This window comes from Ambystoma mexicanum, chromosome 12, assembly GCF_040938575.1.
Source record: "Ambystoma mexicanum isolate Mex_15411 chromosome 12, UKY_AmexF1_1, whole genome shotgun sequence".
NCBI lineage: Eukaryota > Metazoa > Chordata > Amphibia > Caudata > Ambystomatidae > Ambystoma > Ambystoma mexicanum.
The window spans coordinates 83,290,015-83,315,839 of NC_090936.1; the positions used below are offsets into that span (position 1 = coordinate 83,290,015).

The window sequence follows — 25,825 nt, forward strand, 5'->3', positions numbered from 1 at the left end:
CTCATCCATCCGAGGAGGAAGAAAGGCTGCATAGGCTCGACCCCAAGAGGGCTCTGAGTTTTTACATCGCAAGGACTAATCAATTCAGGCTGGAAGACTAGCTGTTCATTGGATATACCAGCCTGAATACGGGCAAAGGAATAATAAAGCAAACCATTTCAAGATGGCTCATGCTTTGTGTTTTTGAATGCTACATCAGAGTGGGTATGGAGATCCCTGAAGGCTTCAGGGCACACTCCACTGGGGTGTGGCAACTACCTCTGCTCTCCAAACAGAGATACCCTGTAAAGTGTATCTGACAGGCCGCGACGTGGTCCACCATACACACGTTTCATTATTTCCTGGACACAGTAGCCTCAAATGAGTCTCGTTTTGGCTGGGCTGTCCTTAACAAAGTGGTGACATAATCGCCATGGAGTTCCCTCCTTCCCTCCTCCTTAAGGTCTTACTGCTATGGAGTCTTTCTAAGATGATGAATCTGTTTGAGGACACAATCCATTAGAAGATCAAATTGCTTACCCCTGGGAATGTTCTTTCTGATGGATGTTCCTCTCACAGATTTCTCATCGCCCTCCCAACCTACCCCATGGTTAAGGAGCTCTCTGATACAATCATATGATGACTCCTTGAATGCCTGAAGGACTACGTTTTGTCTCTAATCCCTAACACGCTGTGCAAAGGGAACAAATGACAACTGAGGTCACAGGGCGCAGAGCACGCTCTTTGTACCTGCATCGACATCACATCCGGTCATGAAGACGGCTTGATAACACATCGACGTCAGAGCACATGGCGCCCCCTGCTGGAAAAACATTTCACAGAACTGCAAAGCAGGAGAATATATATCTAAGATGAAGAATCCGTGGGTGGAACATCCATCGGAAAGAATATTACCCGGGCTAAGTCATTTGTTCTTCTTTCAGATCTGTCTTTTTGCTAGCACCCAGGCCAGTCACTGTGTTCTTGGAGGCAAGGCTCCTGTTAAAAGCCTCCCATCTCCAAGACATGGCACAGTAGATGCTGCCCATTCTGACTGGCTAGCCACTGTGTGGGAAACTGGTTCTGGGAACATTTCCCTTCTAGTCATAGTCTACAGACAAGAGAACTTGGCTCTGTTATTTTTGCAGAGGATTTGGATTTTGATGCTGCATGTCCTCTGGAAGCTACGTCATTTGCTGGAGAAAGTTTTAGGGACCTATAGCTTTCTATTCAGAATGGTTGGACTCTAGGAGTCTAGTGGTGCCTGATACATCTCAACCTGTGATTGACTGCAGGGTTTCATGGGGCCTGTGGATGAGGTGTCCTCCTTCAATGTGGTTATGAGGGACACTGTGGATTCTCTACATGTGGCTGCTCCTGTGGTCTCCAGGGCCATTAACGGACAATGGCAGAGCCCCCTGTGATGATGGAAATGCTTTTGGAGGGACAGGTCCTTCTCGACCTTCTCCTACCACTTCTCTGTTGGTGTGTTCTGTGTATTCATCTGCACAGGAGTCCAGTTTGGACACCTGTTAGTGTAGATCTTAATTTTTACCTTTTGGTGAACAGTACCCATGGGATACCCTTAGTGTACCCATGGGTAGGGGTATAACCTTGTACCTAGTGTATGTTTCTTGGCACATATGTGTTGCCCACAGAGCAGGGTATGGGTTGGTGGCAGCTACATGCTGACTGGACAGTGGATCTGGGTATGCTCCATTTTTAGAATCCCCAGGCTCTGCCATAGGAATCAATGGTGTCCCACACAAAGGCAAGATGGCGACTGTGGCCTCATGGTTTCTTTTGCCTTTACCCCTTGTCTCTCAAAGTCCTGAGAAGCCCTGGCTCTGTTCCCGTCCCCTGAGTGGCTGTTGGATTTAAGGAACATATATGGCTCTGGGGCGGTATCCTGCCAGACTGGCTAGAGCCTTCCCAGGGACTGCTTGTTGTGGGTACACCATTGGGATGGAACTTGTATGAATGGTACAAAGTGACAAAATCAATTACTGATAATCGATTTGAAAAAAGACAGATTTAAAAATGCGACTCCGAGCGGGCTGTCTAAATCGGACTGTCAGCCTCTGCGATGCACACAAGTGCACACATGGGCTGAAAGGCACAGCGGGACCCAGATGAGAGTCGCGGAAGACCAAGGCGATTTAGTGGTTGACTGTTGGTTTGTATGTGTAAAAGGAATGTTTTTGAAGGGGAAGGGGATACATGTAACTGGTTGCGTGTGTATGTGTGTGTGTGTGTGAACGTGGTGGGGGAGAGTGTGTATGCTTGTGGTGAGAGGAGGCAGTTGGGCGAAGGGCGAAAAGGGGGCATCCGGGGGTGAAACCTCCTAAATTCATGCTATTTCGGCTTTTTGAGGGCTTCACATAAACAACCGAAATAAATCAGGCTTTTTTATGTGTGGTCCTCAAAAAGCAGAACATTCACATAGAACCGTATGAATGGAGTATGGAGTCAAATCGCATTCTGTGTTGTGGGTGTCTGGTTTTAATTGTGTGACACAATGCCTGCGCCAACCCTGACTGAAACTGGAATTAATGCAGTGAGTGCTCTGAAAGGCTGGGCAGTGCCCCCAATCCACATCTTGTGTTGTGGGTGTCTGGTTTTGGGGGAATGGCCTGAATGCCTGTAAGCCTATTTGGGTGTTTCTTGCAGGAATGCACTTGTGTGCGATTTGCTGGCTGAGACTGGCTCAGCCTGAGTGACTGGGGAGTGTTTTGTATAACAAGGCACCTGACACCTCCTTGTCAGAAGCTGAAAAAAGAAACCTGAAGCAAGCAGCTGAAGTGATCTTAAGCTTGTATCCTGGGTCCAGCTGGAGGATGAAGTCTGCGGCTTCAACTCTTCACAGAATCCAAAGGCTGCTTTACTGACTCAAACACTCAACCAGAGAGGACCTGGATAGGCGATCTCTTCCTTAGCTATGAGGGAACATCATGCAACTGCTCCTCTTCACCCACGGTATCCTGTAAACCAGTCTTGTGTATCTGCCATCCAGAGAAGGGATCTTCATGGGACCAGAAGCGGAGTGCTTGGACATCTTGAAGTCAAAAAGTCCATTTGTGTCACCCAGGGTCCGGAGAAGTGTTTGTGACCGCTGGAAAATAAGCTGCTGAGTATCACCCAGTAGAGGGGGTACTCTGGCATATTGCTGCCCGACACACAGAGCTGCGAGTTCCAAATAAGTGAAGAATCCTTCAGAAGGCTCTGCTGCCATGGCATCTATCCACTTTTCCACGCTGGAGAAGATCCAGGGTCGCTGCCTTCAGAAGAGTGTCCGCTGGTGGTTTTGCCGCTACCAATCCCTGAAGAAAGCGTCCAGAGGTTTCAGACTTGGTGAGGGTCCGCTGTCCAGTTCAGTGGTTGTGTCCAGGTCGGCAGAAGCCATCCTGAGGTTCATACTGTGGCTGCAGCACTGAAGAACCAAAAGGCGGTGAAACGCGAAACCCAACACCTACTTCTGCCACTGAACCCGTCGTCACGGAAAGACACTGATGACCATTAAAAGACGTATCATCTTCATCCAAGCCTTCTCGGTGTCCACAGCAAGTTTCACCTTCGTGGGGCATCCACAGCCAGCTTAGCAACCCAGCAATGGTGACCACCGCGACAGACCTGCATTGCTGCCTTTCTGACCCTGATTGGTACCCTACTTCTGCTCGACATAGACATCCCAGCGATTACCCCTTACAGAGGGTGTCCATCCTCGAGGGGTCTCGTTGAGGAAAGCTAAGAAACTCTTACCACTTCACCTGCCAAGGCACCAAAGTTACTGCAACGAGGAAGAGCATCTTCCATCCTCAGGATTCATCCCAGATACGTCTTGGATCCTGTTCCCCTGTGGCTTCCCAGGTACTTTGGGGGTAGTGGGATCTGTAGAAAAAGAAGCAGACTATTAATGAACATGTTTGGCCTGGGCTGTAATATATAGCATGAAGTACACTTTAACTTTTCCTTACAGGTTGCCAGGTTTGGGGATCCGCACACAGTAATGCCTTTTTGGTCCTAAAGATGGCATTCTGCCAATGTTCTGAATATTGCCTGCCTTACTACATTAAGGACTATGAAGTTATACAATGCTTAGTAATTCTTATGCTTTTTAATAACTGTCAGCAGTTGGTGTATTTTTACTTAATCTAAGTATACTGTGGTACCACATAGTTGTGTGTATTATAGCCATTATTAGAAGTGTTGCCTGAGTAAAGTGTGTTATTTATTGATATGATTACCTAAACCTTATTTTACTTAATAAAAGAACTGTGTTGGCATATAACATAGTGTGCCTAATTCACAGAAGCATTTTATAATGGCAAACCCCCATTGGAAAACGTTCTGTCAATTAGGCCCAGTGTGTGAACATTCATTTGTGGGGAGCTTGGGGACTCACTGTACCTACGAACCACCCTGCATCACCTCCCTTGAGTCTCAGCTTTGGTTGCTCGTCAATAGCTACCATTAGAGAACCTTGTCTGGGGTGCTGTGTGCTTCTACCCCAACTATATAGTAGGCAGAAGTACAGAGAACCCCCTCCAGTCTTTACACCCCCACACTTACACCCCCACTCTCGTAAATGAAATGGTATGTGCGAAGAACAACATTTGGGAAGTACTATAAATTCTCCAGCATTGGGTCTGGCATGGATTCACATGCTCATGAATATTCCCCGTCGTTAGGCTGGGAATCTTCGGTAAAGAAAAAAATCAGTATCAGTTTCGTTTCTGATCTGTCTTTCTTAGTAGTAACCAATCACTGATCTCTGGGTCATACTGCCCCCAGCCAATGACTGCCCTCTCCCTAAGCCCCGCCTCTGGCAGCCATCCTCAGATTTTTACCGCACGCTCAAGTGTTGGCAGTCCTCGTGCTTTAGCTCTCGAGTTTTTGCTGCGTTTTCGCGCTTTTTCAGGAGATTTTCTAATTTTTTCGGTTTAATTGAGCCTCAAGCTCCACCGTTTCTACTTCCGATAACGGGGACCCGTTTCGGAATTCTTCTACAACCCTCAATGGTGAAATTTCCGTCGAGTTTACGCTTCTTGGAGGATTCCGGAAGATCTGCGGCCTTCCTTAACGGACATGGCCCAGTACAAGGGAAGCTCGACGCCCGGATCCAAGCTATTCAGGTGCTGCCCTGGATGCGGATTACAAAACGTTTTCAAGGAGGACGAGCATTCGCGATGTCTCTACTGCCTTCATGAGGACAAGACGCACGTGGAGAAGGACTGTCCGTTCTGCAAGAACCTTTCGGAACGGACCAAACAAGATCGTCGGTCCCGCCTCACCGCCTGGCTGGAGAAGGGCACAGCATGTGAGAAGGTGAAGAAAAAGTCTGAGCGGGCTTCTAAGTCCTCTGAGGGTGCCCCAGCGACGGGGGCCCAACAGAAGGCCAAGCACCGCAAGTCCGCGGGCACCGGGAGCGCTGAAAGGTCGGGCTCTTCGGTTGCCAGGCAGGGCGCGACTTCCCCTGCACGTTGAACCACGAGTCAGCGCTCTGGTTCGGGGAAGAGGAAGTCCGAGAACCTGGGTAAGCTGCTGGAGCGGCCCCGGTCGATCTTGAAGGGGGAGCGAGGCACTGACCCTCCCCCCAAGGCGAAGGCCCAGGACGCACCTAAGGTGGTGAGGGCTTTGATCCAGCCGGCAAAGGCCTCTATCGAAGTGGTCGCTGCGACCCTGGCGAAGCCGGCTGAGACTACGCCAGTGGAAACGGCCTCTGGTCCCCGAGTATCCCTGCCACCGCGGAGGGAATCCTCTTTCCAGCCCATCGTTAAGACCCCTGTGAAGTCCCCGGCGGAAAAAGAGGCGGGGGGCGGTGGCCTTTACAGACTCGGAATCAGCCTCTGAGGAGGAGCTGGTGGAAACCGAGAAGGGCCTCAACGAGAGGTTCATAGGCCTCAACGAGAGGTTCGAGAAGGTTTGATCCCAGGGGGCGGTCCCCGCTGATGTGATCGAAGATAGCGACGATGGCGACGAAGAGGGCCCAGTGGAGCGGCCATCCCGTCCGTCGCAGCCATTACCCGAGCCCCAGGATAGCTCGGCGGCCATTTTGTTGGCGATCCAATCCTTATTTACTGAGATAAGGATGAGATTACCACGGACCCCGACGGAGAATCCAGAACCAGGCCTGTCGGGAAACCCACCGAACAAGCGGAGGTGAGTCCTTCTCTCCCCGCCCTTCGTGCCCGTGAGGCCTGTGCCCCTCGCCGGACCCTAGAGAGGATACGGCGACGGATACAGCGACAGGGACGGACGACGACGGCGGCGATGACACAGCGGACATCCCGTCATCACCCCCCCGCAGGCTGCTCCAGCCGACGAAATTGGCTCCTTCCACGCCATGATAACCAGGGCATCCGAGCTCTTCCAGCTCTGCCCTGAAGAACAAAGAAGAACAAAGAAAGGAAGGGTTTCTTTACCAGCGACGAGAGGCCAAGAGGAAGACGGTCCTCGTGGTGCCTTTGCTCGACGACATCTGGGACGAGGGGCTTGCCGTCCTCAAGAACCCTTCCACGACGCCCGCCAAGAGGGACAGGTACGAGAAGTACAGAGTCCCCGATGCCGCCCCCTTGTGCCTCAGGGCCCAGCCCACGCCGGACTCTGTCGTCTCGGCAGTGGCTAAGAAGAAAGCGGCGGGTGCGACGGCTTCAACTTCCACTTCCCCGCCGGACAGCGAGGGCAAGAAGTTTGACTCCATGGGACGACGAGTCATCTCGTCGGCGGCGACGACGATTAAGGCGGCCAATGCCTTAGCTATAGTGGCCCGCTACGACAGGGACTCTGGTTCAAGATAGCTCCCCTGCTAGACTTCCTGCCTGACGACAAGAGGGCGGAAGCCCTAGAAATTCTGCAGGAAGGCAAGGTGGCATCGGATCACGCCATAACGGTGGCAACGGACATTGCCAATACCGGATTTCGCCAACTGGGCAACAGAGTTTGCCTCCGACGACGAGGATGGCTCAAGGCGACAGACTTTCGCCAGGACGTCCAGACCAGAGTGTTGGACATGCAGTTCGACGGCAACAACCTTTTTGGTAAGGCGGTGGACAAGTCTCTACAGGCCATCAAGACCGACTCGGAGACGGCCCGGGCCCTAGGGGTGCTTCAACAGCGACGGCCCTTTCGGAGCTCCTTTTGGAGCTCCGGAGGCAGACAGGGTGCCTCCAAAGGATCCAGCGGTGGCTCCACCACTTACCGCCAGGCGGCCCGCTCCTCTTCCCAAGAGGCCTACAGAGGTCGCGGCAAGCAAGGGGGATCCCGCCGTTGTCGCCAAGGAGGCCAAGGCGGCAAGGCCGTCTCCAAGCAAGACTGACCCGGCCGTGTTGTCGGGCCCCCACCGAAGCACCCCGGTGGGAGGCCGGCTGACGAAGTTCGTCAGCGTGTGGGAGTCCATCTCCACCGACCGTTGGGTGTTGGACACCCTGGCCAACGGGCACTCACCGGAATTCCAAAAGAAGTGCCCTCGCATTCCTCCCGTGGCCAGGAAGGAGAATCACGTCCCTCAACTGCTGTTGGAGGTAAGGGCGATGTTCAAGAAAGGTGCCATCGAGCTCGTCCCCAGGAGGCTCCGGAGCTCCGGAGTGTACTCAAGTTACTTCCTCGTCAAAAAGAAGACAGGCGGTTGGCGCCCCATCCTGGACCTGCGTCGGTTAAACAAATACATCAAAGCGCAGAAATTCAGGATGGTAACCCTCCAGCACGTGCTGGGACAGCTGGAGGAAGGCGACTTCCTATCGTCGTTGGACATGGAGGATGCTTACTTCCACATCCCCATTCTAAAAGGACACAGGAAGTTTCTCAGGTTTGTGGTTCAGGGACGCCACTACCAATTCAGAGCCCTACCGTTCGGATTAAAGTCGGCACCCAGGGTATTCACCAAGTGCCTGGCACCAGTGGCGGCGCGGCTGCGCCTGCAGGGGATCCACGTCTACCCCTACCTGGACGACTGGCTAATCTGGGCAAGGACAAGGGAACTCGCCGTGGAACACACAGCGAGGACCGTCCGGTTGCTCACGGAACTGGGGTTCGCCATCAACTGCCCCAAATCCCACCTGGTTCCATCGCAAGTAGCACTGTTTCTGGGAGCGAAGCTCGATACAGTGGGGCAACTGGCCTCCCCGTCAGAGGAGAGGACCAAGACCATCCTGGGCAAGGTGCAGCGCCTGTTAGCCACGGACGTGGCCAGGGTGAGGTCCATCAAGTCCCTTCTCGGGATGATGTCCTCATGCATCTATCTTGTACCCATTTGCAGACTTCGGATGCGTCCGCTACAGGAGTTCCTCGACGCCTACTGGTTTCAGGCGACGGGCTGCTTCGAGGACAGGATCCGAGGGGCACCCATGCTCACCTCACTACAGGCACGGACTTTCAAACCCCGGCGTTTCAGGAGACGGTGACAACGGACGCCTCTCTGGAGGGTTGGGGGGCCCACACCAGAGATCTCCACGCAAGGGGCCTTTGGCTCCTGGAGGAGAGGTCCCTCCACATCAACATTCTGGAGCTCCGAGCAGTGTTCTGGGCGCTCAAGTCGTTCCTTCTGTCCCTCAAGGACAAAGTGGTGAGGATCTTCACCAACAACACCACCACGATGTTCTACATACGGAAGCAAGGGGGCACCAGATCCCCAGCCCTATCCAAGGAGGCCCAGGATCTGTGACACTGGGCCGTTGCCGAGCGATGTTTCTAGTTCCCTTCCACTTGGCAGGAATAAAAAACACCATTGCCGACTCACTCAGCAGGGAGCTGCGCTCGTGCCACGAGTGGGAACTACGCCAGGACCAGGTGGATCGGCTCTTCCAACGATGGGGCAAACCCCAGATTGACCTGTTCGCGATGGCGACGAACTCCAAGTGCCAGAGGTTGGCCAGCAGGTTCCCACAGCCGAGGAGCATGGGCGATGATTTCTCGTTCCCCTGGGACTGCCTGTTTCTAAACGTGTTCCCTCCGTTGCTGATGCTGCTCCGCCTCATCAACCAGCTCAAGAAGTCCAGGTGCAGAATGATCCTCGTCGCACTGGCGTGGCCAAGGCAGATCTGGTTCCCGGACCTTCTGGACTTGTCAACGTCCCCGTTAGTCAAGCTGTCGGCGGACGCGGATCTTCTCTCCAGAGAAGGAGGCGCCATTCTCCATCACGACCCGCAGTCGCTGAACTTGCAGGCCTGGCTCCTGCAGCACTAGAGTTTGGAGGGTACGATATACCGGCTGATTGCAGAGAGGTTCTTGCAAAAGCCAGGGCGTCCTCAACTCTCAGGTGTTACGGTCATAAATGGAAGAGGTTCTCTGTCTGGTGCCATGCACAGAAGATTAACCCTCTGCGGATTACGGCCCCTCAAGTACTGCCGTACCTACTGTGGCTGGCCAAAGCTGGACTGGCACATGCCTCCATCAAAATACATCTGGCTGCCATCTCCCGATATACCATGACTACGGGACGGGCATCCTTGTGGTCTCATCGCCTGGTGAAGGAATTTATGAAGGGACTATTCCGATCGTTCCCGCGGTTCATGACACAAGGGTGGTGCTGAGGACGCACCCCTGCTTCATGCCCAAGGTGCCGTCGGACTTCCACCTCAACGAGCCCTTGGTGTTACCAGTTTTCTTCCCGTCGACGTCGGCCGAGAGGACTTTGCACTCGCTGGATGTAGCTAGAGCGCTGAAGTTCTACGTGGACCGCACAAAGAGTTTTCGGAAGACGTCACAACTGTTTGTGAACTTGGGGTCTGTGAATCAAGGGAAGGCTCTCTCAAAGACTTCCATTTCCAGGTGGCTCTCCGGCTGCATCATGCACTGTCACCGGTTGGCAAACCGACCGCTGCCCGGCAGTCCGAGAGCCCATTCGACCAGAGCGATCGCTGCTACCACGGCATTCCTGTCTGGTGTGCCCCTGCTGGACATCTGCAGGGCTGCTATGTGGAGGTCGACGCACACCTTTACAAGATTCTACTGCGTCGATCAGGACTCCAGGGAGGAGTCCAGGGTCGGCCAAGTAGTGCTGCGCAACCTGTTCGCCTAAGGTGAGCCTGGTGAGGAGGTATGAATTGCTTAATGTTGAGTTTTGGATGTAATGCTTAATGTTGAGCCTTTGCCACCTCCCGTGGTTGTGCATGTGTATACTGCTATGCATTCTTTTATTCATGAGCATGTGAATTCATGCCAGACCCCATGCTGGAGAAGGAACAAGTTACTTACCTGTAACTGTTGTTCTCCAGCATGGGTCTGGCATGGATTCACATGCCAACCCTCCCACCTACCCCTCTGCGGCTCTTCACTTGGTCATACTGCCACTTTGTGTGCTACCAAATCTGAGGATGGCTGCCAGAGGCGGGGCTTAAGGAGAGGGCAGTCATTGGCTGGGGGCAGTATGACCCAGAGATCAGTGATTGGTTACTACTAAGAAAGACAAATCAGAAACGAAACTGATACTGATTTTTTCTTTACCGAGGATTCCCAGCCTGACGACGGGGAATATTCATGAGCATGTGAATCCATGCCAGACCCATGCTGGAGAACAACAGTTACAGGTAAGTAACTTGTTCCTCGCTTCCCATAACTGGAGGCCCACTGCCATTTACTGAATTTGAAAGATGCAGAAAGATGTTTGACAGGATACAGAAAAGCTGCAAATTAAATTCTGATTCTGCATGCAAATTGTGCAGAGCATTGCAGTACGCTATTATAAAATGTCGGTTCCAATAAACCTCAACATATATTTTTCTTCTTTCTCTTTCAGCTGAAACAATTTTTATTGGTAATGGAAACCGTTTGGAAGAAATATTGCCTAGGTTCCTCTGTTTTTTGTTTGTAAGTTGCTTTATTTCAGTAGGACATTTATATTTGTGTTTCTTTATTAACCATCTCGATCAGAAAATCCTGACCATAGAAACTTTGTCTATCTAAGCAGCTAAGGATACATAAAGTGGCAGATAGTGAGAGCACAATTGAAATGTAGAATGGAGGGAGGTAATGGGAAACTGCATGACTGCAACAAAACATAAATGACTGCTCCCTCCAGTATAGTGACAATATTCCTCAACTTGCAAAAGGTTATATTGAAGTGTTTTCTTTTTTGTTGTTTCCTTTTTATTTGAAATACAAAATCTTCAGATGTTATGATCTGATACACGTGTATTTTATCCATTAACTATGCATTCAGAAGACTAAAGATCATACACGTTCATCAGCTACTTTTTCATGAAACTTGATTGTATCCTAAATTTGCCAATAGATTTCAAATCGGTCCCCAAATAATAAATATTTGTAAAGTTCAATACAAACTTATTTCTCTGTCGTCCTGGCTCTCCCTCCTTCCCAACTGGTTGGGAACACCTGCACCCGCACACAGGCCTGAAAAGCTGGCTGAAAAAGATAGCTGTCACTTTAAGAGTTTTAGAAGGGGAAGGGCCTATGTCACACGTGCGTCTCTCCGCATGCCGGGCCCATACCTTATCCTTACGTCACCAACGGTCCACACCCAGTTCCTGTTTTTCGCCTACTGGGTGGGTCCGAATTTTTTTTGCTGCGCTGCGACTCCCTTTTCTGGGCGTTCCTTTGGCTGTCCATCCCTTTTTTCCTAGTGATGGGTTCTTTATTTTATTTTTTCTATTTGCAGTGCCTGTCAGGAATGGCACTCTGTCAAGAGTGTCACAGGGTACCCAAGTAGGGTTTGGGTGGCTGTGCTGAGGTAACGTAGCAGATAAGCACACACAGCAGGAAGTTCAACAAGAAAGAAGAGTAGGAAACAGTAGCTATGAGCCAAAAGGGGCAAAAGATACAAAGGTACAAACAAACTGGATTCCCTCTTGGGGTGTATGCTGAAATGGGGAAGAGTGTTCCACGAACCTTGGGAAACTCCAGCCTTCTGCACAGATTGCTATAACAGAGGCCCACGCTGTATGCTCATGGCTGGGAACAACAGCAGTGGGTGTCTAACACTGAATACGCAACAAAGGAAGGGGCAGAGGTTGCCTGCCGGAAACCAAAGGTAAGCTCTGTACAAAGGGATTACATAAGACACATGAGAAGACAAGAACAGAAATATCCAGCGAAAAGGAAGTCAATGAGCAATCTAGCAGAAGGAAATGAAGGAAAGGCAGTTAGACTGAAATAGATAACCTAAGGTGGAGTACAGAGGACTCAAGGAAGAGAACAAGGAGCAGCAGTCAGGAAAACAGAAGGCTACAAAGTAGGAAGCAGGTCTGCAGTCAAGAGTGGCACTAGGTGCAGGCAAACTGTATTGGACTGCGGAGGACTGTAGTAGGCTGAAAGGCAGGGAGTCCAGAAGAACAGGACAGAGAGAGATTAGTAGTAGGCGACAGACAGAGAGCCCAAAAGAATAGGGCCGCTAGGTAGGGAGCCCAGAGGAGCAGGGCTGTAGGCAGCGAAGAGGTGCAGGCTGCAAGGTAAGTAGCCCAGGGAACAAGGGCTTGGAGACAGCAGAAGGTTGCAAGCTGCACGGTAGGGAGCCCAGAGGACAAGGGCTGTAGGCAGCCGGAGTGAGGCAGGCTGCAGGGCAGGGAGCCCAGAGGACAAGGACGGTAGGCAGCCGGAGTGAGGCAGGCTGCAGGGCAGGGAGCCCAGAGGACAAGGATTGTAGGCAGCCCGGAGTGAGGCAGGCTGCAAGGCGGGCAGCAGAGGACTAGGACTGTAGGCAGCCGGAGTGAAGCAGGCTGCAGAGCAGGGAGCCCAGACGACAAGGACGGTAGGCAGCCGGAGTGAGGCAGGCTGCAGGGCAAGGAGCCCAGAGGAGCAGGGCAGCTAGGAGTGAGCCCAGAGGAGCAGGGTCGCTGACTGTAGAGGGCTGCAGAGGACAGTAATAGGCTGCAAGGCAGGAAGCCCAGAGGACAAGGGCTGTAGGTAGAAGGCAGCGGAGCGTGATAGGCTGCAAGGCAGGGAGCCCGGAAAGGGCACTGGAACAAAACAGGATAATGCAGCAACAGGAACAGCATACAAAGTAAAGGGTCAAGGCAAACAGGAACGGGGAGAACTCAAGATGCAAGACACTGTGCTCCTGCAGGCAGCTGCTTATATACAGCCATGCCCTGTTCTGAGGCAGGCTAATTGACAGCACCTGAAGCAGCACACCTGAAGACAATCTGCCTCCTCCCTCTCTGGTCCTGAGCAGGTGGAAGCAGCACTGGCCGCAAGGGCTTCTGGGGATTGTGGTCCCAATAACGATGAATGAGAATAGCCAGGAATTGAGGACTGCAGCCAGGTGCATTATGGTAAATGTAGTTAATTGAATAAAATAAGAAAGAACCAAAGTTGAGCAAATGGAAATAAAAGACCAAGGCGTGAAAAGGAGTTGTTCAAGGAGTATTAGGAGGATAAATGAGTACCAAGTAGTCCATGATGGTTGCCAATGCGTGCGCCAGCGGCGCGGGCATGACAGTGCCTCCCTCTACGCATGCCGTATGCCACAGGCTTCAAGCAGTGCATCCATTGCCGGAAGCAATTTTCAGCTGCCGACCCTCACCATGCCTGTGTCCACTGTCTGGGTATACATCGCCCGGTGAGTACCTGCATATTTTGCTGTGGAAATCACCCGAGGTCTCTGCAGACTCACCTTCTCTCCATGTCCGAGCTGGGACCGGTACCGAAGGCGACCGGGGACTTCTTCGCAACAGGAGGGAGGCCAATGTCGGTAAGAGGGGAACTATACCTTCAGGCGAGGTACTAGTTTCAGCACCGTCTGTCTGTAACAAAGGGAAGACTGCCTCTTCAGTACCGGAGTCTTCACGGGACTGTTCAGGTGGTAACTCCCGGCCCATTCACCTGAAAGTACCTCTGGGTGGGAAAGCACTAGTACCTCCAGGTGCGAAAGTGTTAGTACCATCAGGTGGGAAAGGGTATAGAAGAACCACCGGAAGAGTTATTTACTCCAGATAAAATAGCAACAGTACCGGCAACACCCTCTATTGCCTTGCTACACTGAACAGGCAAGGGTACGTGCAAAGAGGCTTGCGCCTCGGGGTTGAGTCAGTCCATTCCGATTCCCCTGTACCGAACAAAACCAAGTCGGTTTCTGCACATAAAGTCCTCTCCTAAGAGGCATAAGCACTCTCATTCAAGAGCTAGTCCGGTACCGGATTCTCGGCGAAAATACAAACGGAAGAAATCTCCCGTGCCTTCTGTCTCAGGCTCGGTACTGGAAAGCCAGAAAGACAATTTAACTGTAATTTCTGACTCGGAAGACTTTGACGCTTCAACATTTTTTACTGTTCCACCAGAATAATTGTTCAACACTCCTGTGAGAGCTCATACTCCTCACATTTTACCTCAATTTTCTCCTCAGTCTGAGGACAATTTGGGCCATCCTGCACTGGGGCCATCACAACCTGCACCCCAATTGGTTCTAACCAACATTCAGGTACCTAGACCAGTGGTGTAGAACATTTTCAAACCTAACCAAATGCTTTATAGGGTTGATTCTTCTACTTCTATTACCTTGGAGGAACCTTTACCTAGCCCTTCCCAAATGGCAAACGACATCACTAACACTGTGTTGGAAACTATGCTTTCTGAGCCCTTCCTCAAAGTCCTGGTTCAACGCATCAAGGACAAAATGTCACCAGTACTACCGCAGGGATCATTTCCAGTTGACCATACTTCAAGCCCTTTTCCGGTACCAGTGGACAATGTGGACCCTGTTCCTCCACCCGAAAAACAAAGAATGTCAATGGACACTGACTCAAATTCAGAGGAGGACACCACTCATTCACCCTCTAAAGTGTTCCATGGCTTTGTCACTAAAGCCATGCAAACTCTTGAAATCCTCCCAAAGGATAAGCTGGAAACACAGGCACAAAGGGCCGAAACTCTTCTCCTTCACCAGCTTCAGTGCTGGACAAAAATGCAGAAGCTTGGGAGACCCAAGGTAAGAAGTCTTAGACCACCTCTACCTTACAACTTAGGCAGATTAACACTGCTACAGTTCTGGTAGGATGTAATATCATTAACTGGGAGAATCTAGAGCGCTTCACTGACATGCTACCTCTGGATGCCTCAGACAAGTTCTCTTTCTGGATCTCTGAAGGCAGAAAAGCTGCTATGCAACAACTTCAAGTAGTTAAACATCTAACTGACACAACTGCTAGAACAGTTACCAGTGCAGTCTGTATGCAGAGACATGCTTATCTGTCTTCCTCTTCCCTTCGCCAGGATATTCAGGAGAAGGTGCTTGACCTTCCATTCGATGGCAAAACAATGTTTGACCCATCTACAGATGAGGTCCTACAGAAATGTAAGGCCAGTGTCACAGCAGCTAAAAATCTCAGCTCCATCTCGGTGAAACAACCATATCACCAAAATGTCAAGGCATTTAAACCATGTATACAAGGCAACAGTGGTTCCTCCACTTCTCCTAAATCGTACTACTCTTCCAAAAAGAGAAGGTATACACCCAAGAATACATCATCTGGCTTCCCTACATCCAAACAATTGAATGGCATTGGTAGACCTACAGAATGTGTATTTTCACATCCCCATCTACAAACTCCACCATCCGTTTCTTAGATTCACAATAGGAAAGTCTCACTACCAGTTCACATGTCTACCGTTCAGGCTAAATTCTGCCGCCAGGGTTTTCACAAAGGTTCTGGGGTCAGTAGTAGCCTTCCTTGGGTTGCAGACAGTCCATCTATATCCCTACCTAGATGACTGGTTTCTCAAAGTCCAGTCTCCAGAGGTATTGCTTCAGAAGTTGCAACTTACTTGCCATACTCTGTTCAGCCTGGGGTTCTCCATAAATGTAACAAAATGCCAACTCAATCCCTCGCAAAGGATCCAATTCTTAGGAGCAGTTATAGACACTACACTACACTGCACAAAGTCTTTCCACTCTTGGAAAGAGTGGAAACAATTCAACAAACCATTGTTCGGTTCTCCACTCAGCAGTCACTAACAGTTTGGTGGTTTCAAAGGCGCGTGGGCCTCATGGCCTCTTGCATAAACCTAGTTCCCTTTGCAAGGCTCCATATGAGAACGACCAAGTGGCATCTGGCTCTCAACTGGAATCAGCTCTCGGATCCCCAGGAAACAAAGATCCAAATTCCAAGCCAAGTCCAAGACTCTCTGTGCCTGTAGAACTCCCCAGATAACCTGATACCCGGATCTCCCTTTCAACCTCCCCCTCACCAGATAGTCATAACAACAGACTCTTCAAAGTACGGTTGGGGATCCCATTGTCAAAGCTTAACAGCTCATGGTCTTTGGTCCTCTCAGGAAAGGAAGGACCACATAAATGTACTAGAACCAAGAGCCATATTTTTCGCTCTCGTAAATCTTTTCTTTCCTCACTTCACGGAAAGGTGGTGAAAATTCAAGCTGACAATACCGCTGCAATGTTTATATCGAGCAGGGGAGACTCGTTCCCACCCGCTGTGTCTCCTAGCAGAACAAATGTGGTATTGGCCCATTCAAAATCACATTTTCTTGCTGGCGTCCCATCTGGAGGGCAAGAGGAACGTCCCGGCGGACAAACTAAGCAGGTTACAGTCTTCTCCACACGAATGGGAGCTGAAACCATCAGTAGCACACTTGATATTTCAGAAGTGGGGCCATCCATCAGTAGACCTCTTTGCAATCAACACAACACACTTTGTCTGCAAATGTGCGTCAAGGCAAGGTCAGGGTCTTCAGTCCTTGGGAGATGCTCTATATCTGGATTGGTCAAATTTAGCACTATATGCCTTCCCACCTCTTCCATTGATTCACAAAATTCTGCTGAAATTCATAATGTCACACAACCTGACAATGATTCTATTTGGACCGTTCTTGCCCCGCCAGTTTTAGTTTCCAGATCTTCTGGAGTTGGCAGGGTTTACCCCTTTAGACCTTCCACTTTCTAGAGATCTTTTGACTCAACGGAAGAGGGCAGGTTCTTCACCCCTCCCTGTTAGGGAGAATTCTCTGTATAGGCTAATTTCCCAAACCTAGTGAGTCCCCCAGCAGCTTTGCTGGATTTTTGGGGTTTAATTTTTTCTCCTGCTAAGAGTGAGACTCTTTTTCGCCCACTCTTAGGCATGATTTGAGAATGTCCTTTGACTTTGTAATGTGTTTTATGGGCTATGGGGTCTTTTACTCCATAGGGCTTCATGTGTTTTTGGTAAGTGGGTTACACAGCACTCTCAGTGCAGTAACACGGGTGTCATAGTGGCCCCCAAAAATAGACTCCATACCCTGGGACTGACTCTCTGATGCGGCTCACCCCCTTGTGCAAACCATCAACCCGCCGTGGCCCTTTCCCCAGATGGTTCACCCCTGAGCTGAAGACCACTAAAAGACAATACAAATACCTAGAACGCAAATGGCAGAAAGAGAAAACCCATGAGAGCAAGACCTCCTTAGCCCGACACCTGTATCGGTACAAAGCCAAAATCCGGAAAGCAAAAAAGGCCCACTACAACTCCCGAATCCTAAACTGCAAAAACCAAAGCAAAGAACTTCACAAAATTATCTCCGAATTCACCAATCCGGCTTGTAACACAACCATCCCGACCGCGTCACAATCACTGTGTGACTCTCTCTCCCTCCACTTTTATTCCACGGCTATCGAAAGGACAAAAACTCTAACCACCAAACTGGCTCTCTTACAGCCACCTGGCAATCCTCCGCCCGTACTGGCCAGCCCATCAGCTGCGACCTCTACGCAACCAACGTTCGATTCCTTCAGTCCAATATCACCAGAACAATTTCTCAAACTCCTATCTGCCCGCAAACCATCTGGATCACCATTGGACCCCTGCCCAGCCACAACCCTAAAAGAAATCTTTGCCTCCACCTGCGCAGGAGAACACACAAGATCTATCATAAATGCCTCCCTTTCCGCCGGTATCTTTCCAGACGCATTCAAATTGGTGCACGTCAAACCTCTAATTAAAAAACCTTCGCTCGCCCCTCTCGAGCCCAAAAACTACCGCCCTATCTCAAACACCAGGTTCCTTGCCAAACTCATTGACCGAACCGCCTACTCCCAACTAAATGCCTTTGTTGAAGCCAACAATCTCCTGGACCCCGCCCAATCAGGATTCAGAACCCGTCATGGAACTGAAACCACCCTAACCTCGATCTGGGATGACCTTAAAATGACAGCCGACTCTGCGGGATGCGCCGCACTAATCCTTCTCGACCTATCGGCCGCCTTTGACACGATCAATCATGCAATCCTCCTGGACCGCCTCCACTCCCTAGGGATTCGTGGAACCGCCCTTAAATGGATAGCTTCGTTCCTCAAAGACAGGCACCAAATAACGACACTCTCCGACTTTACCTCCCAAGCCCAACCAGTCGACACAGGAGTCCCACAAGGAGCATGTCTATCCGCCCTCCTATTCAATCTCTACCTGATCACCCTCCCACCAATAATTCGTTCACACAACATCCTGTGTTACAATTACGCCGACGACACTCAACTAATTCTAAAAATCCTGAACGCAAAACCCAACTCCCGACCTGATATTGCATCCTGCCTCCTGAACATAGAACGCTGGATGACCCAAAGCCACCTCTTGTTAAACCCATCCAAAACAGAAATCATGGTTTGCGGCAACTCTGATCTTCTACCACACCCACTTCCCTGGCCACCCGCCATGGGCAACTCACCGACACCCTCCAACACAGTGAAAAATCTTGGATGCACCCTTGACTCCGACCTAACACTCTCGCGCCAAGTCAACAATGTCTCAAAGTCCTGCCACTACCACCTCAAAAACCTTAGGCGCATCTTTACATATCTCTCATTTCCCAACAGAGTTTCCGCGGTCCAATCAATCGTCATATCAAGACTGGACTAAGGAAACCCCCTATACCTCGGAATTCATGCCTACCAACTGAATAAACTCCAAAGAGCACAAAACGCGGCGGCCAAAGTCCTACTCTCGCTCGGTCCAAGAGACCACGTATCCCCAGCCCTCAAGACACTGCACTGGCTTCCAGTAGCCTGTAGAGTGGCCTTCAAAACCTTATGCCTCACCCATCAAGCACTACATAAAACTGGACCGCAATATCTTCAAGAAAAGTTAATATCTTATCACCCCACTCGCACCCTTAGATCAAGCTCAGCCGGCCTCCTAGTAATTCCCAAGACAAACTCAGTCAGGTTAGGCGGAGTATCATTCTCAGCCTTGGCCCCAACCCTATGGAACTCGCTCCCTCCCCACATCCGCCTAACTAAGGACTTAACGGCATTCCGCAAACTACTAAAAACCTGGCTCTTTCCCTAAAACCAACCAGTTCCAAACCAGCAACACCAATCATCACAATAACACCGACCCAGCAAACCACAAAATAAATAAATAAATAAATAAATAAAATACAGCTAAACTAACCAGACTGTAACCTACAATGACAAACAGAACTAAAACGAGTAATGGAGATCTAAAACAGTGAAGTGGACAATAGGAATAAATCACTGGGAATGTAGAAAGTGCAGAGAGCGGATGAACGTTGAGACCGGATGAGCGTGGAGAGCAGAAGAGTGTGGAGGGCGTGATTGGACGAGTGGGGAGTACGAATGACTGTGATGAGTATAGATGAGTGTAGAGGATGAATGCTGTTGGCGGATGAGTGTGGGAGGCAGCTGAGTGTGTAGGTCGGTTGAGTGTAAAGAGCGGACAAAGATGAAGAGCAAATGAATGTGGAAGACGGATGAATGTGGAGAGCTCATGAATGTACAGAGCGGTTGAGTGTAGAGAGCGGAGGAGCGTGGAGAGCGGATGAGCGTGGAGAGCGGATGAGCGTGGAGACCCGATAAGCGTGGAGAGCGGCTGACTGTGGAGAGCGGGTGAGTGTGGAGGACGTGAGCAGATGAGTGGGGAGAGCGAATGAGTAAGGATGAGTGTGGATAAGTATAGATGAGTTGTAGATGAGTGTAGGAGGATGAATACTATTAGCGGATGAGTGTGGAGAGCGGATGAATTTGAAGAGCAAATTAATGTGGAGGATGGAAGAGTGTGGAGAGCCGTCGAGTGTGGAGAGCGGCTATGTGCAGAGAGCAGAGGCACGTGGAGAACGGAAGAGCGTGCAGAGCGGAGGAACGTGCAGAGTGAAGGAGCGTAGATAGCGGAGGCGCGTGGAGAGCAGAGAAGCATGAGAGCGACTGAATGGGGGGAACGACTGAGCGGGGGGAGCGACTGAGTGGGGAGAGCGGATGAGTGTGCAGAGCGGTGGGGGGAGCGACTAAGTGGGGGAGCGACTGAGTGGGGGGAACGGATTAGTGTGGAGAGCGGATGAGTGTAGAAAGCGGATGAGTGCAGAAAGCCGAAGAATGTTGAGAGCAGATGCGTATGGAGAGCGGATGAGTATGGAGAGCGGATGAATGTCGAGGGCGGATGAGTGTCGAGAGCGGATGAGTGTCGAGAGCGGATGAGTGTCGAGAGCGGATGAGTGTCGAGAGCGGGTGAGTGTCGAGAGCGGATGAATGTCGAGAACAGATGAATGAGGAGGGCGGATGAGTGCGGAGGATGAGAGAGCTGAATAGGAGACCAAATGAATATAGATGAGTGTAGATGAGCGTGGAGGAGGAGCGCTGCCGGCGGACGAGTGTGGAGCGCGGATGAGTGTGGAGGTTAGCTGAGAGTAAAGAGAGGACGAATATGAAGAGCAAATGAATGTGGAAGACAGGTGAATGTGGAGAGCACATGAGTGTAGAGAGAGGTTGAGTGTAGAGAGAGGTTGAGTGCAGAGAGGGGAGGAGCGTGGAGAGCTGAAGAGTGTCCAGAACAGAGGACCGTGCACAGCGTAGGACCGTGCAGAGCGGAGGACCGTGCAGAGCGAATGAGCGTGGAGAGCGAAGGAGCGTGGAGAGCGAAGGAGCGTGGAGAGCGAAGGAGCGTGGAGAGCGAATGAGCGTGGGAGCGGCCGAGTGTGGAGAGCGGCCGAGTGTGGAAAGCGGCTGAGAGTGGAGAGCGGCTGAGAGTGGAGAGCGGCTGAGAGTGGAGAGCGGCTGAGTGTGCAGAGAGCGGCTGAATGTGCGGAGAGCGGATTAGTGCGGAGAGCGGCCAGGTGTGCGGAGAGCGGCCGAGTGTACGGAGAGCGGCTGAGCGTGCGGAGAGCGAACGAGGATGTGGAGAGCGAACGAGGGTGTGGAGAGCGAACGAGGGTGTGGAGAGCGAACGAGGGTGTGGAGAGCGAACGAGTGTACGGAGAGCGAACGATGGAGCAGAGAACGAACGAGGCTACGGAGAGCGGACGAGTGTGTGGAGAGCGGACGAGTGTGTGGAGAGCGGACGAGTGTGTGGAGAGCGAACGAACGTGTGGAGAGCGAATGAACGTGTGGAGAGCGAACGAACGTGTGGAGAGCGAACGAACGTGTGGAGAGCGAACGAACGTGTGGAGAGTGACCGAATTTGTGGAGAGCGAACAAATGTATGGAACGAACAAACGTTGTGGAGCGGACGAACGCATGGAACAAATGAGTGTATGGGTGAATAGTGCATAGAGCGGAAGTGAACCAAAACACATAGAACGGACCTGACCGCTCAGAATTGCGCGACGTGCTTATTTTGTTTTGGAATGCAAGGAATCTTTGAAAGAGCATACTGCATATCACACCCCACGCTTACTCTCTCCTTACACCACCATTCAACTAGAACACAGAGATACTATGACACCATTCGGTATAACTGTTCTCATATCAACATCTGCCGCTCACCCCCCATCACTCTAAGTAAACATGGCTGGTCTCACACCCCCAGCCAGGTGTATCTCCTCAGGCCTAACGCCGCCACACTTGGTCTGGATAATTCCAGCCAGACCGAACACATATCCCTGATCTCTCCACCACCACACCTACCGCTAAGAAGCAGCTACCACATGAATTCTGCACCAGCTGCACACATACCGGTGCGCACACGCACTTTTGGACTCTCTCTAATCTTTCCACTGACCCGAACTTCGGTTCCCAAGGGCGTTCAACCTACCAGCGCCTTCAGACCATACCAATGGTATATAAGGCGCTATACAAATGCAAAATAACAATAACAATATACTGTCTCCCAGGACATGTAAAGTCACCATTGACTTTACTAGTCTTAAATTGTGAACAGAACCAGTACAAACAATCATATTGTGGAAGTACTGGTAGGGGTAATTCGATTACCCCTGGCTCTGTTTATCAAGGGGGCACTGTCCAGTCCCCCCTTGTCGAGTTTCTGGCTGGTGGCAGTGGTTACCACGCAAAATATTCAACCGGAATATTTCCTATGGGATTTTCCCATTCATTTTAAACACACCACTTTTTTTGGTGCAATGTTAAAGATACCGCCGGGTTTTTTATTTAGTATTTATTCCCCGGTTGGGTCTTTTTGCCAGGACTCGGTTTTAAAATGGCGTTTGTGTTCGCCTCTGTAACTCCAACCGAAGTCGAGCCCTTTGTTCCACTTTTGGCGGGCTTCTGCACAGAAGCCTCCAAAAGTGGTGCCACTCTGTCTGGGTCTACAGGATGTGTGGGAGGGGGGGGAATAGGCACCCTGGACTGAGTTGCCTTGGCAACTCAAGTCGCACTCTTGTGTGATTGGCCCAGTGGTGAGCCGCCCGGCTCACCACTTAGCATGTTTGAGTGACAGCTAGGACTGATGAATGGGGGTTTTCTGCATAAAAGCAGGGCTTTGGGGACTGGAACTTCAGAAGTCGCCACAGGACCTAAAGAATTCGAAGAGGGAGAAGCTGAGCCGACCTGCAACAACGGCACCATTGGTGGAGCCCTGCTGAACCGAACTCGCCACTTCCCAATGACAGAGAAGATCTTCTTCCAGGAGAGTCTTCTTCCTCTGAGCTGGTCGGGTTAACCAGTTCGCCCTGTTTTCGCCTTCCTGGATCGTCTCATGGTCGAATCGCCCGTGCCAAGCACCCCGGCGGCCGGATAGCCACGCTTCACCACTACCGCGAATACAAGGGTAGTACCTTTTAACCGGGAAACTCCGCGGCTGCTTTCTTCCCTGGCAGTGCAACGACCTCCAGCTGTCCTCCACGTCGAGATCTTCTCTTCCCCTGGACGAAGCACCGACTTGCACCCGCTGCTAGGAACAACTGCCCCCGCTGGAGCTTTCTCACCATTTCAGGTACTGTGTCCCGCCTGGTCTTCCTTGCAGCAGACTGTCCAAGGTGTCCCGTAAATCCCTGACGCTCTATCCTGGGGTGACCTCGGACCTGTTAACTAACTTTTCTGAACTGATCCAACTCCTTTTTGAACTATCTGCAAAGACTTCTAAAGTTTACTTCAACTGTGTGATCTTGGCCACATTCTGCCTTGCTCTGTCCAAGAGTGGGCCTGGCCTATGAACTTTTTGCTCTACAGTAGACCCTGCCTTCCTTGACTTGCTGTGGTTCTTTAAAAGTGTTGGTATTGTGTGTTTTCCTATTTCTGCCTTTTCTCTGCCTTTTTAAACTGAATTATTAGAGTGCCATCTAAGGTTACGCGCTCACCTCTGTTTTGCAAATAAGTGGTGTCTTAACTTAGACTTGTCGAATAATTTAATCAGGGAGGTGTATATATTCCTAGTGACTGTGTTTGAACTTGCTTGACATATTAGTGCCAGTGTATTTTTACAAGTGTGTTTTTAAATAAATAATGATATACTTTTATACCAAAGCTCTGGTCAGTGTTTGCTTGTGCTACTGTATTTTTGTACCTAATGTGTATACTCTATATACTGCCTAACTCTTCTTGAGAGAAGTCTGGCTGCTCAGCCACAGCTACCAGGTAAATCTGGGTGGTGCAGACTGCTACCAATTGGGTTTACTGCTAACACCTGTGGTCTTAAACTTTTTGCAGTGGTCCCTAAGGGAACTGCACAGGTTTCTGCCTAACACTCCCCTCAATTGCTCAACTTGAAAGCTTGGTTCCTGTTAAGCTGTGATAGGCCTCCAGGAAATCTTCCACTAAGAAACAATATTGTAGCAAATGGTTATGTTTCTGTCTCTGGGCCTTAGAACAAAACCTTAACCCTCTAAAGGCCTCCATTGATAACATCATGTCCTTCATGTCTTATCTTGTTTCCACTAGCGTCAATGTAGACACTTGCAAACATTACTTATCAGCTATTGGTGCTTACCTGAATAGAGAACACAAGTCGTTTTCTCTTTCCAATGAGGCCTTTAAAAGGCACTTCAAGGGCCTTTCTTGCATTTACATCTCCCTATTCGTGAACCTCCACCTTAGTGGGATCTCAACGTGGTTTTAGTAGCCCTAATGCAAAACCCATTTGAGCCTAAGGTTTCATGCGATTTAGAATTCCTAACTTGGAAATAGGCCTTCTTAGTGGCCATAAGTTCGCCTAGAAGAATTGTGGAGCTCCAAGCTCTTTCATCTAAGGAACCATATGTTGTGTTCCATAAAAACAAAGTTGTCTTGCATACAGTTCCCTCCTTTCTGCCTAAGGTGGTTTCCAATTTTTACTTAAACCAGGAACTATGTCTTCCCGTTTTTCATCCTAGACCGCATACTTCTGCGGCAGAAGAAAAATTGCATAATCTAGATGTAGTAAGAACTTTAAAATTCTACCTTTAAAGGGCCAAACTGTTCAGAAAAGCAGATCAGCTCTTTGTTATCTACAGTGGTCCTTATCCTGGCAATAAAGCAGCAAAGGCTTCTATTGCGGATGGGTTGTCTCCTGTATCTCCAAGGCTTACGACTTGAAAGCGCTCGCGACTCTGCAGAGACTTTGCACACATTCTACTAGAGCCAAGGCAGCATCTGTAGCCTTTACCAGGCACGTTCACACTGTAGCCATCTATAAAGCAGCTACCTGGGCTACCCCAGTTGCCTTTTGCAAGCACTATGCTATGGACACATCGTCCAGAAAGGATGCAACATTCGGTTCTCTGCAACTTGTTTGCCTGAATCCTGTACATGCTGTCTTCTCCACCCTTGCTTATTCAAAGGCTTTTTAGTCTGGTCCCAACCAGTTGGAATGGAGGGAGAGCCAGGACGACAGAGAAATGAAAAATTACCTTCATGGTGATCCAGGTTCTCTTGGTCTGGGCTTTCCCTCCTTCACAACACCCACCCAGCCTTCCCCTGCAGTATGCATGTACTTAAATTCTACCGCTTCGGCAAAACTGCAGGAACTGGGTGTGGACCGTTGGCGACAGAAGGCTAAGGTGTGGGCCCAGTGCGTTGAGGGACGCACGCATGCATGACGTAGGCCCTTCCCCTCCTAAAACTCTTAAAGTGACAGCTATCTTTTTCAGCCAGCTTTTCTGGCCCATCTGCGAATACAGGCGTTCCCAAACAGTTGTGAAGGAGGGAGAGCCAGGATTAAGGGAACCTGAATCACCATGAAGGTAATTTTTCATATATGCCCACACTTTCACTGTTAGTGTTGCTGAGGTTTTCTTCAATGTGGAAATCGACTCTTGCACAACCAAAGACACCAAAAGATAGTGTGTAACTCTCACTGAGATTGTATGGATAAGCTTATAATGGATTTTATGGTACTCTTCAATTTTTTCCAGTCTTTTCCACAGATCACCCTCTGCACCTTGCAAAATCCATCAAACTTTGGCAAGATCAAAATATGTGCTCCATTTGATTCTAGAAACTTTACAAACCTTTACACCTCCAACATCTACCAGCTGTATCTGGTCATTGTTTGAGATATTTGAAAGGGTGTAAAATAAACTGTACAAGTACAAATACTGTCATCTGTGCAAGTCAGAATAGCGTATGAAAGATGTCATATTTCGTAGCATGCAGTCTCGTACACAAGACCAGAGTTAACATCCCAAGTCCTCAATGTATTTGTATTTATTACAAGGATGTGTTTATCTTTGTTACTGATTGTTATATTTTCACAAATTTGATATAACTTGAACAGTGCAATTGAGGTAGTTATTATTCCATAAATCA

The 25,825-nt window shown here is 50.1% G+C and overlaps 1 protein-coding gene across 2 annotated transcripts in view; it reads left to right on the plus strand.

Annotated features, from left to right (window-relative positions):
• The window catches only part of GSAP (gamma-secretase activating protein), a 2,819,616-nt gene that overhangs the window by 2,128,345 nt on the left and 665,446 nt on the right, over positions 1–25,825 (plus strand). For both annotated transcript variants that reach the window (XM_069628052.1, XM_069628053.1), the window contains exon 25: positions 10,712–10,782. In XM_069628052.1, coding sequence (XP_069484153.1) covers positions 10,712–10,782 — 71 coding nt within the window. The remainder of the gene's footprint in view (positions 1–10,711; positions 10,783–25,825) is intronic.